Source organism: Mustelus asterias, chromosome 23, assembly GCF_964213995.1.
Source record: "Mustelus asterias chromosome 23, sMusAst1.hap1.1, whole genome shotgun sequence".
In the NCBI taxonomy this organism is placed as follows: domain Eukaryota; kingdom Metazoa; phylum Chordata; class Chondrichthyes; order Carcharhiniformes; family Triakidae; genus Mustelus; species Mustelus asterias.
In genome coordinates this window covers 56,072,338-56,087,273 of record NC_135823.1, presented here as the reverse complement: position 1 = coordinate 56,087,273, position 14,936 = coordinate 56,072,338, and the positions used below count along the sequence as shown (strand labels likewise).

At 46.4% G+C, this 14,936-nt stretch overlaps 1 protein-coding gene across 1 annotated transcript in view; it reads left to right on the top strand.

Moving 5' to 3' along the window:
* The first annotated feature begins 391 nt into the window (after nt 1-391).
* caskin1 (CASK interacting protein 1) overlaps nt 392-14,936 on the top strand; it is a 711,340-nt gene continuing 696,795 nt past the window's right edge. Inside the window, exon 1 of the mRNA XM_078239889.1 lies at nt 392-491. Within this exon, the coding sequence (XP_078096015.1) occupies nt 398-491 (94 nt within the window). The 5' untranslated portion in view covers nt 392-397. The remainder of the gene's footprint in view (nt 492-14,936) is intronic.

Genomic DNA, 14,936 nt, shown 5'->3' with positions numbered 1-14,936 from the left:
GGAAATATACATTACACACAGGCACACACAGGCAGCGATGGGGCTGAATGCGGATTGAAGAGAGAAGCAAACGGGGAGGCTGGCGTTTACCTAGAGCTTTCCCCACTCACCACCACCCCCCCAGAAAGACAGGAAAGGAGGCTGCAGTGTCACCCCCCCTGTTTTAAAGACCGGGGGGGGTGGAGGGGGGGGGGAGGTGGTTTGTCAAACACAAGAGGCGAGGTGTTTGATGCTATGTCATTGACCTATCGGCAGCTCTTCCTCCTCTGTGGCAACTGACATTCCCTCTGTCTCTGCTCACCTCCCGAGGATGCATCGGATATAAAACAACATTTACCCCACCCAACCCCCCCCCCTCCCCTGCCCTACCTCCAACATACACCACACCAAACAAGCCATGGGGAAAGATCAGGAATTACTGCAAGCTGTCAAAACCGAAGATGTACCTGCAGTGCAGAAGCTATTGCAGCGGCCGAAGCAAGGCAAAGCCAGTGAGTATATAGCATTCGCATCGATTGCATTTTTTTTTTGGTCTGTCTGAATGTGCCCTGTGTTGGCGAATGCCCTGTTCTTGTTGTTGTTCTTTGCTGTGTGTGTGTGTGGGGGGGAGAGGAGGGAGTTTAGCCTTGTTTATCAGTCTGGGTTCTCTTGTCTATAAATGTTTAAAACAGAGCAATCGGTGGTAATGTAGCATTAGCCTGGACGGTGTTTTCTCTCCCCCTCTCTCTCTCTCTCACACACAAACTGGTTGGGGCTCGTATGCATCACTTCACAATACAATCCGATGCTTATTGTGTCTCCCCCCACCCCCTCCAGGTGTAGTAAGCAGCAGCTTTCACAGTGTATGTTGTGGGCTGCCCCAGAGATATGGCCAACACTGGAGTATGCAACTCCCACCTTTTAAATGTCTTACTGTAAATTCTCAATGGGGCAGAGGAGATTGCAGATGGATTGTGGCGAAACCTCAGCTGCGATATAGGGGAGCCGTGTAGAATTGATTTTGATTTGATTTGATTTATTATTGCCACATGTATTAGTCTACAGCGAAAAGTATTGTTTCTCGCGGGCTATACAGGGGGATCTAGAAAGCGGTGGGGGGGGGGGGGTGGTGTTTGAGAAGCTGGTTGGTTATTCCTGTAACAGTAAGAAGTGGCCAACCCCCTGAATCAGGTCGGTGGTTTTAAAATGTTTTAAGAAGGTGGGGGTTTTGGGGGGGGGGGGGGGCGTTGGGGGAATAGCTGAAAGCCTCACCTCCCCAAGAGCTAGCTTGTGTGTGCGCTGGACGCAATGGTTGCTAAATCTGGTTGTGCTGGTCTGATGTGTTTGAAAGGGGAGACTTGGGGGGGCAGGGGGGAGTGGAATTGCATTGTGACAAGTGGAGTTACTCCATGCCAGAGCAGTGTGTGTGTGTGTTGACAGCTGATTCAACCCCCTTAGCTTGCAGACCCCGAGCCTTCCTCACTCACTGCCAGAGGTGTTGGATGCTCGCTAGCTTGTAATATAAAAAAAACTAGGCCGTGGCTAGTGCTATTTTAGATTTAACCCCTTGATTGATGGGGCTGACAAGTGCGCGTTGATTACAAAGCAACGGATGCTGCAGATCTGGTAATTAAAGAGCATTTTGCTGAGAGACTCATTCAATGATAGATTGCAATTCTAAAATTACCCAGCATTGTAAAGGAAGAGAGTTGGTAAACTGCATTATGTAGTAATGACAGGAATTTCAGAAGGGATGTCTGGGATGAAGGAAAGATGTCTCTTCTATTCTGTCCAGTTGCAAGGACAGATACAAGTGCCTCCCTCTTTCTTACAAGCAAGGCAGAGTGGAAATTATTTCGGCGTTTAAGTGTCACTTAATTGCAAACTTGAGAGGTAATGGAATTGTCTTCAGTTCCAGATTTGCTTCACTCAAACCTATCTTTTAACTTTATATATTGCTTGACTTAATGATTCAAAGATTGCACAGAAGGCCGAGAGCATCTCATGAGAATTTGTGGGGGTCTTTTGATATAATTTAGCTTCACGTGAATAAAGCACATTCTGATTAAGAATGATGGAATCAATTGGAAGCATTATTGCCGGAATAAGACGCTATCAAAGTGGGGAGATGCGCTGCTCCACTGTCCATTTATGAAGAATGTCTGCGATTGTCTTCTAGAAAGATCCAACAGTTTGTTGCATGGGAAGCCTTTCAAGAGAGGACATCATGTCCCTTTAAAAATAGCTAATCACTGACTTATCGTTGTACGGAAAGTTCACACACATATTGCTTCATTACTTTCTGCCATATTTTCAGCACCCTGATAGCATTGAGGACCTCTGCGAATTGACTCCCCCTTTTACCTCTGCGTGACCCCTGTCGGGCCTAGTTTTCCAAGGTGAGCCCTGAGGGGAACTCAGGGATTCCCACCAATGCTGGGTTCCCGCCTCTCAGCTTTCTGGATTCGTTGACTGAGTAGCACACTCTTACAGCTTACCGCTCATAACGATTGCTGTGATGGTGGTGCGGTATTCCTTGAGATGATGGTTCATCAAACCTTCCAAGGCCTTGGTGCTCCAAAAATTCTGTCCCTTTTGCAAATCCTCAACTTGAAACACTCCACAAAATGTTAGCCTTATCTCCAGCTGCCTGGGCCTCAAGCCGTGGAATTCCTTGCCTGAACTTCTCTGCCTCTCTACCCCTCTTTCCTCCTCTAAGATGCTCCTTATAACCTCTCTCTTTGGTCACCTGTGTTACTATGTGCTTAGATGACTTCTTGTCAAATTTAGTTTAAAACTCCCACCTGTGAAATGTTTTGGGACATTTTACTATGTTATAGGTGCTATGTCATAGAACCATAGAATCCCAACAGTGCAGAAAGAGGCCATCCGACCCATCAAGTCTGCACTGACTCTCTCAAGGAGCATCCCACCCAGGCCCTTCCCTCTACCCTATCCCCGTAACCCCATGCATTTTACCATGGCTAACTGCCCTCTAATGTCAGGGGGATTAGCAGGGCAAATACGTGGGATTACGGGGATATGGCCTGGTTGGGATTGTTGTCGGTGCCGGCTCGATGGGCCGATTGGTCTCCTTCTTCATTGTAGAGTTTCTATGATAATCCCCCCGAACGTACGCATCTTTGGACATTAAGGGGCAGCTTAATATAGTCAATCCACCTAACCTGTGTATCTTTTGATATATAAATGCAAGTTATGGTTGTCAGAACAATGAATCTCAGGAATACATTGCGATTTAAACGACAGCTAGTGAGGTCAATGCCAAGTGCCCAACCCAGCAGGTGGCGGCGGGTGGGCTGGCATTTCTTCCTTACCATCAGAGAGCCACCCCCCCAGGTTTTACCCACTTATGTTCCCCATCCTCTAAGGCCTCTCGGATCCCAGCCCTGCAGTCCCTTTGACAGCTCCTGCCAGCTCTCCTCCCTGTGGAGGGGAGGGGGAGACCCCTGACTTACCTGGTGGGTTGGATCTCACACAGCTCACCTCCTCACATATTCGAGTGCAGGATCGTCAATGGCCACGGCTCCTGGTGGCGCTGAAGAGCTGCCGGCCGCTGATTTTCTGGCAGTCCTCTGAGGTGGAACTTTCTGATCTAGAAGGGTGGCAGTTCCGTCTCTAGCCTATTAACGGACAATTAGTCGTTGAACAGTTGTGAGGCAGTCGGTTTTCCCCTTGGCAGACTACCCCACCACAAGGGGCAAGGAATCTGGTGCCCTGTACAATTCAACCCCAAAGTGATTGATTCTTACACAACAAAAGCAGAAAATGCTGGAAAATCTCAGCAGGTCTGACAGCATCTGTGGAGAGAGAATAGAATAGAACACAACAGAATAAAATAAAATTGGATTGAATTGATTTATTATTGTCACATGGATTAGTATACAGTGAAAAGTATTGTTTCTTGCGCGCAATACAGACAAAACATACCTTTCATAGAGTACATGGGAGAGAAGGAAAAGAGAGGGTGCAGAATATATGTTGCAGTTAGCGATAGGGTGAGGAGAAAGATCAGCTTAATATGTGATAGGACCATTCAAAAATCTGATGGCAGCAGGGAAGAAGCTATTCTTGAGTCGGTTGGTATGTGTTTTCAGACTTCTGTACCTTTTTCCCAATAGAAGAAGGTGGAAGAGAGTATGTCCCGGGTGTGTGGGTCCTTGGTTATGCTGGCTGCTTTTCCGAGGCAGCTGGAAGTGTAGATGGTGTCAATGGATGGGAGGCAGATTTGCGCGATGGACTGAGTTACATTCACAACCCTTTGTAGTTTCTTGCGGTCTTGGTCAGAGCAGGAGCCATATCAAGCTGTGATACATCCGGAAAGGATGCTTTCCATGGTGCATCTGTAAAAATTGGTGAGAGTTATAGTGGGAATGCCGAATTTCGGAGACTTTGGAGAAAGTAGAGGCATTGGTGGACTTTCTTAACTATAGCTTTGGCATGGAGGGACCAGGACAGATTGTTGGTGATCTGAACATCTAGAAACTTGAAGCTCTCGACAATTTCCACTTCATCATCTTTGATGTTGACAGGGCATGTCCTTCACTATGCTTCCAGACATTTTGAGTCTGGATGACTCATCGAAAGGCCATCCAGACTTGAAATGTTGGCTCTATTCTCTTTACGCAGATGCTGTCAGGCCTGCTGAGATTTTCCAGCATTTTCTGTTTTTGTTTCAAGATTCCAGCATCCGCAGTATTTTGCTTTCACCTCAATGGTTGACTCTTCCTTGCCCTCTGAAGTGGGATAGGAAAGTACTTGAGTTGGAGAAAAATGTTGCGGTAACTGAGCATTGGCAATAAAATGATGGCTTAGTCAGCACCATCTAGATTCTGAAAACACTTTCTTTATTAAATTTGTTGCGCTGTGTGGTGTGTGCAACACCATGGCAGCACAGCTTCTGGTTACACCTAACCTTGCCTTCCTCCACCTCCCATATGATTATATAAGCTACTGTTTGGTTGCTTGGCAGAGTGGCCTGTCAATGGCTCTGCAGACAGAAAAGTGAAATGCTTTCAGGAAAGAAGGGAAGAAAATATTTAGGTAGGGGCCTTCATAAATGACCATAAAGCTTTGGGAGCAAAGCTTTTGAGAAATTGCTGTTTTGTTGGAAGGGTCTTGGGTCTTATTAACCAGCAGTCATAGGTCATAGAAGAATTTTGGGCAGGCGATAGCCTAGTGGTATTACCGCTAGACTATTAATCCAGAAACTCAGCTAATGTTCTGGGGACCCGGGTTCAAATCCCGTCATGGCAGATGGTGGAATTTAAGTTACAATTTGGAATTAAGAATCTACTGATGACCATGAAACTATTGTCGATTGTCAGAAAATTCCATCTGGTTCACTAATGTCCTTTAGGGAAGGAAATCTGTTGTCCTTACCTGATCTGGCCTACATGTGACTCCAGAGCCACAGCAATGTGGTTGACTGTAAACTGCCCTTGGGCAACTAGGGATAGGCAATAAATGCTGGGCTAGCCAGCGACACCCATGTCCCATGAATGATTTTTTAAAAATTGAAGGGAATCAAGGACAAATGTTTATCACCCAGAGAATGGTGGGCATCTGGGACAGAATCACAGAATACTGCAGTGCAGAAGAGGCCCTTCGGCCCATCGAGTCTGCACCGATGCATGAAAGGTCCTGGCCTGCCCACCTAATCCCACTTGCCAGCACCTGGCCTTGAATGTAATGGTCACTCAGGTCCTTTTTAAAGGATGTGAGGCAACCTGCCTCCAGCGGGACCTTCTGTGTGAAAAGATGGAAGAGACAGGAACCCTCAACACATTTAAAAATTGCTTGGACATGCACTTGAATTGCCATAATCAGTATGACCAAGAGATGGAAAGAAAGATTAGGCTGACTCGCCCTCTTTTGGGTGATAAAGAGACAAAACGGATCTAATTGTTCCCCTTCTCTGCAGTACATTTCTATGATGCTGCCAAACCGTGTCACAGTATGGTACAGCGCAATTGTCTTCTGGTATCAACTTACTGTAATGATGTATTGTCAAAACATGCAATTGTTTTGCAAATTGGGATGATGAACAAAAATCACCTCACTTTTTTAGTTTCTCGAAATGGTAAGATACAAAATGCCAACTGCAGCAGCGCCAAGTCCTGTGAATCAACATTCCGTAGTAGATGAAAAGGCACAACATCATAGAATAGAATCCCTACACTGCAGAAATAGATTTCTATGATTTCTATGAAATATGATTTCTATGATTTCTATGAAATAGGCCATTCGGCCCATTGAGCCTACACCGACCACAATCCCACCAATAAGACCATAAGACATAGGATCAGAATTAGGCCACTTGGCCCATCGAGACTGCTCCGCCATTCAATCATGGCTGATTTCTTTTCTCATCCCCATTCTCCTGCCTTTTCCTCATAACCCCTGATCCCCTTATTAATCAAGAACCTATCTATCTCTGTTTTAAAGACACTCAATGACCTGCCCTCCACAGCCTTCTGCAGCAAAGAGTTCCACAGATTCACCACTCTCTGGCTGAAGAAATTCCTCCTCATCTCTGTTTTTAAGGATCGTTCCTTTAGCCTGAGGTTGTGCCCTCTGGTTCTAGTTTTTCCTACTAGTGGAACATCCTCTCCATGTCCACTCTATCCAGGCCTCGCAGTATCCTGTAAGTTTCAATAAGATCCCCCCTCATCCTTCTAAACTCCAATGAGTACAGATCCAGAGTCCTCAACCGTTCCTCATATGCCCCATTCCGTCTCCCCATGTATTTACTCTGCTAATCTCCCTGACACTAAAGGGCAATTTAGCAATGGCCAATCAACCTTAACCCGCACATCTTGGGACTGTGGGAGGAAATCGGAGCAAACCTCCCCAAGCAAGATGTGATTTTGGCGTCACAAGCTCCAAGATACCACTGAGTGCTGTCAGAGCTTGGTCTGAGTGCTAACTAACTGTGCAGGTCCTTTAAATTCGTGTGTGTTTTTCTAATGGTGGGCATGGCCTAACGGACAGACCTTTGTGTTCTGATCGCTACCGTAAAAAAACCCATGTGAAGGTAGACCTTTCAAACCAAAACCTCGCAATTTTGACATTGCTTCAGTTTCACTCCATCTATCCTCCTCAGCAGCTGAAGCTAATCCTGACAACTACCCGCCCCCACCACCACCACCACCACCCCTACTCTCATACCCCCTGCTCCCTCCCAAATTGTCACTCTGGGGGGAATCACACTAAGGCTTGGATATTAAAATAGGGTCACACTGAAATAAAGGTTTGGGAAGCATTAGTCCATTTCAACTTAAATGATCCATGGATTTCTGCCACACTTTAGTACTGTGGGGCTTGCTGTTGTGATTTCATGCCTTTAGACCTTTGACAATCACAGTGGAATTACAACGTGGATAAAAGCCAGCGGGGCCACTTCTTTGCTGATCTATAGCTACAAGCTCTGGTATTTGCTCCTTAAATGTGTGTGTGTGTCTCTCTCTCTATCTCTCTATCTCTCTCTCTCTCTCCTTTTAAGACTCACAATAAAATCATAGAATCCCTACAGTGCAGAAGGAGGTCCGTCAAGCCTGTACGGACTACAATGCCACCCAGGCCCTATCCCTGTAACCCCACGTATTTACCCTGCCAATCCCCCTAACACTAAGGGACAACTTAACATGGCCAATCCACCTAACGCGCACATCTCTAGAGTGTGGGAGGAAACCCACGCACAAAAGGGGAGAACATGCAAACTCCACACAGACAGTCACCCGAGGCCGGAATCAAACCCGGGTCTCTAGCGCTGGCAGGCAGCAATGCTAATCACCCTGCCCCCGTGCTCCCCCATATACTGCCATGACCAAGCTCCTCTTTACATATGGTCATGCCAAACCTTGTTCCCTGGCACTTCTGTGAACCTCCCTGAGACCTTTTACCATGTTCAAGGCCCTATATAGATGCAAGCTATATTGCAGTTGAATCTGCAAAAATATTGCCTCTTCCAACTGTTGACCGATGGAATTAAGGGAGGCGAGGACCAAGGGCTATTATCTCTAGATTATTAATCCAGAAACTCAGCTAGTGTTTGAATTAAAGGTTTGAATCCCACCACGGCAGATGGTGGAATTTGAATTCAATAAAAAATATCTGGAATTAAGAATCTACTGATGACCATGAAACCACTGTCGGAAAAACGCATCTGGTTCACTGATGTCCTTTAGGGAAGGAAATCTGCCATTCTTGCCTGCTCTGCCCTACATCTGACACCAGGGCCACAGCAATGTGGTTGCTGCCCTCTGAAATGGCCTAGCAAGTCACTCAGTTCAAGGGCAACTAGGGCTGGGCAATAAATGCTGGCCCAGCCAGCGACGCCCATGCCCCACGAATGAATAAGAAAAAGTGTCGATTCCTCTCTCATTTCATCCCCATGAAATGTCTCGGAATGATTGACTATGTTAAAGGAGGTAAATAAATCCAAGTTGTTGTTTATCAACCCACCCTAGTTGTGAAGCATTTGTACCCTCCAGTTGGGCAATCTTAATCCCACACATCCACCCTGTTCCTATGAATGCCTTTATTCACCCTTTCTAGGATCAATTCCCTCTTATGTCATTATTTGTGTTACAAGTAGGCTTACATTAAAACTGCAATGAAGTTACTGTGAAAATCCCCTAGTCGCCACACTCCGGTGCCTGTTCGGGTACACTGAGGGAGAATTTAGCACGGCCAATGCACATAACCAGCACGTCTTTTGGACTGTGGGAGGAAACCGGAGCACGCGGAGGAAATCCACAGGGAGAACATGTAGACTCTACACAGACAGTGACCCAAGCCGGGAATTGAACCCTGGTCCCTTGGCACTGTGAGGTAGCAGTGCTAACCATTGTGCCACTGTGCCGCCCATGAATACCGGTTGCACATTTCACAACCTTTTAACTCTGCATGTGAGAAAAGCTGCAGACGGAAACAAGGGCTTGTGATGTCTCACTTATATCATTATAGGCGTTGTGAAATAGTCAGTAAAGAAAAGGGAGAAATTGCATTCGATAAATTATCAGATGGCTGTTTCTGGGATCTTGCTGTGCAAAGCTTGGCTGCCAAATTTCCTACATTACATCACTGACTACACTTCAACAGCCCTTCATTGACTGAAAATGTCCTGAGATCCTGAACTGTCACTGGAGCAATATAAGGACAGAGTAGATTGGGAGAAACTGTTCTCTCTCATAGAAGGAACAAGAATGAGTGGGCACAGATCTAAAAGTGATTTACAAAAGAAGCAAACATGACTTGAGAATAAACTTCTTCCGTTGTTCAGGTCTGCAATGCACTGCCTTGAAGTGTGGTTGGGGTGTGTTCCATGATTATTTGAATAGAAACAATGTGCAGGGGTACAGGGAAAGAGGCAGGGGAATGACACTAAGTCATGATGCTCATTTGGAGAGCCAGTGTAATCATGATGGGCCGAATGGCCTCCTTCTGTGCTGTAACAATTCTGTGATCTGATTCTGTGAAGTAATTCTTTCTTGATATTGCGCCTTTCGCAGCCATGAGATGTCCCAAACGCTTTGAGGTACATTTGAAGTGCAGTTGCAGTTGTAAAGTGGAAAACACTGCACCCAATTTGCGCATAGCAAGCTCCTGCAAACAGTAATGGGACAATGACCAGATAATCTGATGTTGATTGAGAGATAAATATTGGCCAACACGCCAGGGGAACTCCTCACTGTGCCTGGCGACAGGAGTCGGGATTCTCTGACCGGGATTCTCCGACCTCACCCAGGACTGGGATTATCCGGTCCCGTTGCTGTGAATGGAGCACAGCATTCTCCGTTCTCGCCAGTAGCGGTAGAGGGACGTGTGAGACCAGGGACTTCCAGCCAGTGTCTACCAAGGTTTAAGGAGGGAATATCAGATCTTAGCAGCTGGATGGCTGAAGGCACAGCCCCCAAGAGTGCAGTGGATTAATTGGTTCAAATGGCCCCCTCCGAAACAAACACCTCCAACAGTGCAGCGCTGGGTGCACTGTTTCCTCAGAAGGGTCTCTTCAAAATTGCAGGTAACGGAAATACAACAAAACTTACTCCAACTTATAAATCAAAGAAAGGTTTTCATAAACAAACATCATTACTCCAAACTTGGGGCCTCGCCCTGGGCCACTCCAAGCTCCCTACAATTCTACACAGTTTCTTATTTATAGTGAATCAGCTGGTCAGCTGACTATTACACCATTCTGTAATTGATTCCATGGTTTACAGGGTCAGCAGACCCTTACATCTTGTTCCCACTGGTCACATTACGTCCAATACAAAGTTGTCACCGGTTACATTCTAACATGCACCAGCCTTGATTCTCTACTTGAGTGCCCGGACTCAGATTGGAACCGCAACTTTCAGACTTAACAGTACGAGTCAGACCTATTGAGCCACAAAGAGAGTGGAGGACAAGTGGCGAAAAAGACTTACTTGGCCTGTTCCCATTCACTCATTGGTAGCACAGTCTCAGAAAGTGTACAAGCATAGACAGAATGGATAGAGAGCAGCTGTTCCCCTTAGTTGAAGGGTCAGTCATGAGGGGACACAGGTTCAAGCTGCAGGGCAGGAGGTTTACAGAGGATGTGAGAAAAAAAGTTTTGACCCAGAGGGTGGTGACGGTCTGGAATGCGCTGCCTGGGAGGGCGGTGGAGGCGGGTTGCCTCACACCCTTTAAAAAGTACCTGGATGAGCACTTGGCACGTCATAACATTCAAGGCTATGGGCCAAGTGCTGGCAGATGGGATTAGGTGGGAGGTCAAGTGTTTCTCGCATGTCGGTGCAGACTCGATGGGAAGAAGGGCCTCTTCTGCACTGTATGATTCAATGATTCTAAATCTTTCCTATTAAACCGGAGGAGGACGAAAAGAAAGACAGCGAAGTGTCCTGGATTTTCATTTTAAAATAAATCTCTTATAAAATTCCATCAAACTGCAAGATAAACATCCGACTCGGAGGTGGGCCTGGGGGGAGGGGGGGGGGGGGGCTGTTGCGCGGGAGTGGGTGGGGGAGAGGGGTCGGGGGGGCTGGAATCACTGGCATTTTTTTTATTGTGGAATTTTCTGTATTATGGTGAGGAAAAAGAGATGTATTCAGATTGAGGAAATGAATGTTTCTCAGGAAAGAATTAGTTGCTTTGTGCAGTGCTATATTGATTTTTCTCACCTACAGGACATTGCTGCATTTTGTCATAAAACTACTTGTAACTTCAGGGAAGCAGAATAGCAATTGCCGTGGGGTTTGTATTATATATTATATGGGGTGGCACGGTAGCACAGCGGTTAGCACTGCTGCTTCACAGCTCCAGGGTCCCGGGTTTGATTCCCGGCTCGGGTCACTGTCTGTGTGGAGTTTGCACATTTTCCTCGTGTCTGCGTGGGTTTCCTCTGGGTGCTCCGCTTTCCTCCCACACTCCAAAGATGTGCGGGTTAGGTTGATTGGCCAGGTTAAAAATTGCCCCTTAGAATCCTAAAATGCGTAGGTTAGAGGGATTAGCGGGTAAATATGTGGGGGTAGGGCCTGGGTGGAATTGTGGTCGGTGCAGACTTGATGGGCCGAATGGCCTCCTTCTGCACTGTGGGGTTTCTATGATTTCTATGATATCCTGGCCAGTAGATACGGATCATTTCTTTTTTTAAAAAAGGGCTATCAAGTCAATTTAATGGAATTTTACAGCCTTGTATGATAAATCAGAAAAAAATGGGACGGGCTGACTGCTTGTTCAAGCACTTAGGCCTTGTTTTGTGCTTTGGCACCTACTTTTCAGGGTGGTTAAAGTGGTCTTATAGCATGGAAGGTGGCCGTTCACCCCTGGGTGGCATGGTGGCACAGTGGTTAGCACTGCTGCCTCACAGCGCCAGGGCCCCGGATTCGATTCCCGGCTTGGGTCACTGTCTGCGCGGAGTCTGCACGTTCTCCCCGAGTCTGCGTGGGTTTCCTCTGGGTGCCCCGGTTTCCTCCCACAGTCCGAAAGACGTGCTGGTTAGGGTGCATTGGCCATGTTAAATTCTCCCTCAGTGTACCCGAACAGGCGCCAGAGTGTTGCGACCAAGGGATTTTCACAGTAACTTCATTGCAGTGTTAATGTAAGCCTACTTGTGACAATAATCAATAAATTTTAAACTAAAACATTATGCCAGTGCTGGCTGGTTGACAGAGCTTTCTAAATCCCTCTTGTTTCCCACTCTTTCACCATATCCCTTCAAATCTTTCCCACCCTACATCTCCCTGCCCCAGAAGTGCTGTTTGTCTTGCCATTTACATATTTGGAAAAGCATTGGCAAGAGAATTTATTAGTTCTGAATTCCTTTTTTATTAATCCATTTATTCATAGAATGTGGGCGTCACTGATGAGGCCAAAATTTATTGCTCACAAGATGGTTGCTTTCTGGAACCTCAACAGCTCATGTGGTGCAGGAACACCCACAGTATGATTAAGTTTAAGTTTATTTATTAGTGTCACAAGTAGGCTTACATTAACACTGCAATGAAGTTACTGTGAAAATCCCCTAGTCGCCACACTCCGGCACCTGTTCGGGTGCACTGAGGGAGAATTTAGCACAGCCAATGCACCTAACCAGCACGTCTTTCAGACTGTGGGAGAAAAGCAGAGCACTCGGAGGAAACCCACGCAGACACGGGGAGAACGAGCAGACTATGTGCGGCATGGTGGCACAGTGGTTAGCACTGCTGCCTCACAGCACCAGGGACCCGGGTTCAATTCCAGCCTTATGTCATTGTCTGTGCGGACTCTGCACATTCTCCCCGTGTCTGCGTGGGTTTCGTTCCGGGTGCTCCGGTTTCGTCCCACACTCTAAAGATGGGCGGGTTATGCAGGTTGATTGGCCGTGCTAAATAGCCCCTTAGTGTCAGGGGGATTATGTCAGAGGGATTAGCAGGATAAATACATGGGGTTACGGGGATAGGGTCTGTGTGGGATTGTTGTCGGTGCAGACGCGATGGGCTGAATGGCCTCCTTCTGTGTTGTAGACATTGTAGTCCATGATTCTATGAAACCGGAGCACCCACGCAGACACAAGGAGAACGTGCAAGTTCCACACGGCCAGCGGGAATCGAACTCGGGTCCCTGGCGCTGTGAGGCAGCAATGGCATGTCTTGCAGCACTGTGCCATTAGGGAAGGAGTTCCTGAATTCTGACCCAGTGATGTTGATGGAATGGCGGGATTATGTGAGATTTGAAGGGGAACTCGGAGATGGTGAGGACTGCTGCCTTTGCCTTTCTAGGTGATAGAGGCATAGGTTTGGGAGGCATTGTTAAAGAGGCTTTGGTGAGTTGCTGCACTGCACTTTGTAGATGACGGGGGTAAGCATTGTAGGGAGGGCATCTCTCTGCATCTTCCCTTGAGATTCAATGTTCTGAATGTAGGGGCCACCGATCATGCTGGTATCATGTGGTGCAGACTGTATGCACACTGCTGATCAATGTAACCAGTTATGAAGAACAAGTTGTATTTGCAGTTCACAATGTACAGTTGCACAACGGCCTCCATTGTTACTGTGTCTCGTATCGCCTCAATGTGAGTAGCATAGTCACCTCTGAGTCAGAAGGTTGTGGGTTCAAGTCCCACTGCAGGGAAATGAGCATGTAATTTAGGCTGGGGATCTATAGGAGTGCTGGATTGTCAAAGGTGCTGTTCTTCGAAGGAGACATTGAGGTCTGGTCTCAGCTAAAAGAAAATACATATTTGGCTGTGAAAGTGCTTTGGGATAGAGTCATAGAGGTTCACAGCATGGAAACAGGCCCTTCAGCCCAACTTGTCCATGCCGCCCTTTTTGTTTAACCTCTAAGCTAGTCCCAATTGCCCGCGTTTGGCCCATATCCCTCGATACCCATCATACCCATGTAACTGTTTAAATGCTTTTTAAAAGACAAAATTGTACCCGCCTGTACTACTACCTCTGGCAGCTTGTTCCAGACACTCATCACCCTCTGTGTGAAAAAATTGCCCCACTGGACTCTTTTGTATCTCTCCTCTCTCACCTTAAACCTATGCCCTTTAGTTTTAGGCTCCCCTACCTTTGGGAAAAGATATTAACTATCTAGCTGATCTATGCCCCTCATTATTTTATAGACCTCTATAAGATCACCCCTAAGTCTCCTATGCTCCACGAAAAAAAAGTCCCAGTCTATCCAGCCTCTCCTTATAACTCAAACCATCAAGTTCTGGTAGCATCCTCGTAAATCTTTACTGCACCCTTTCTAGTTTAATAATATCCTTTCTATAATAGGGTGACCAGAACTGTACACAGTATTCCAAGTGTAGCCTTACCAATGTCTTGGTACAACTTCAACAAGACATCCCAACTCCTGTATCCAATGTTCTGACCAATGAAACCAAGCATACCAAATGCCTTCTTCACCACTCTGTCCACCCGTGACTCCACTTTCAAGGAGCTATGAACATGTACTCCTAGATCTCTTTGTTCTATAACTCTCCCCAACGCCCTACCATTAACTGAGTAAGTTCTGCCCTGGTTCGATCTACCAAAATACATCACTTCGCATTTATCTAAATCAAACTCCATCTGCCATTCATCAGTCCACTGGCCCAATTGATCAAGATCCCGTTGCAATCCTAGATAACCTTCTTCTTCACTGTCCACTAATCTTGGCGTCATCTGCAAACTTACTATCCATGCCTCTTAAATTCTCATCCAAATGAGAATGTCCTGAAGGTGCGACATAAACGCAAGTTACTTCTAGTTTTCTTTTCCAAAGGCAATCCCAGTAGTATTTTCTCAAGAGCTCATTCTTGCGTGGCATCTGAAGCTAATATTCACAGACTTTCAAAACTTACAATCCATTATTGAAATGTTTGGTGCAGCTGTAATACTCGATGCATTTGACCATCTTTTAGCCAAGTGAAATCTTATTGTCTTTGGGCACCTTAGCAGCTCCTAGAGTGTTGGACATTGTAT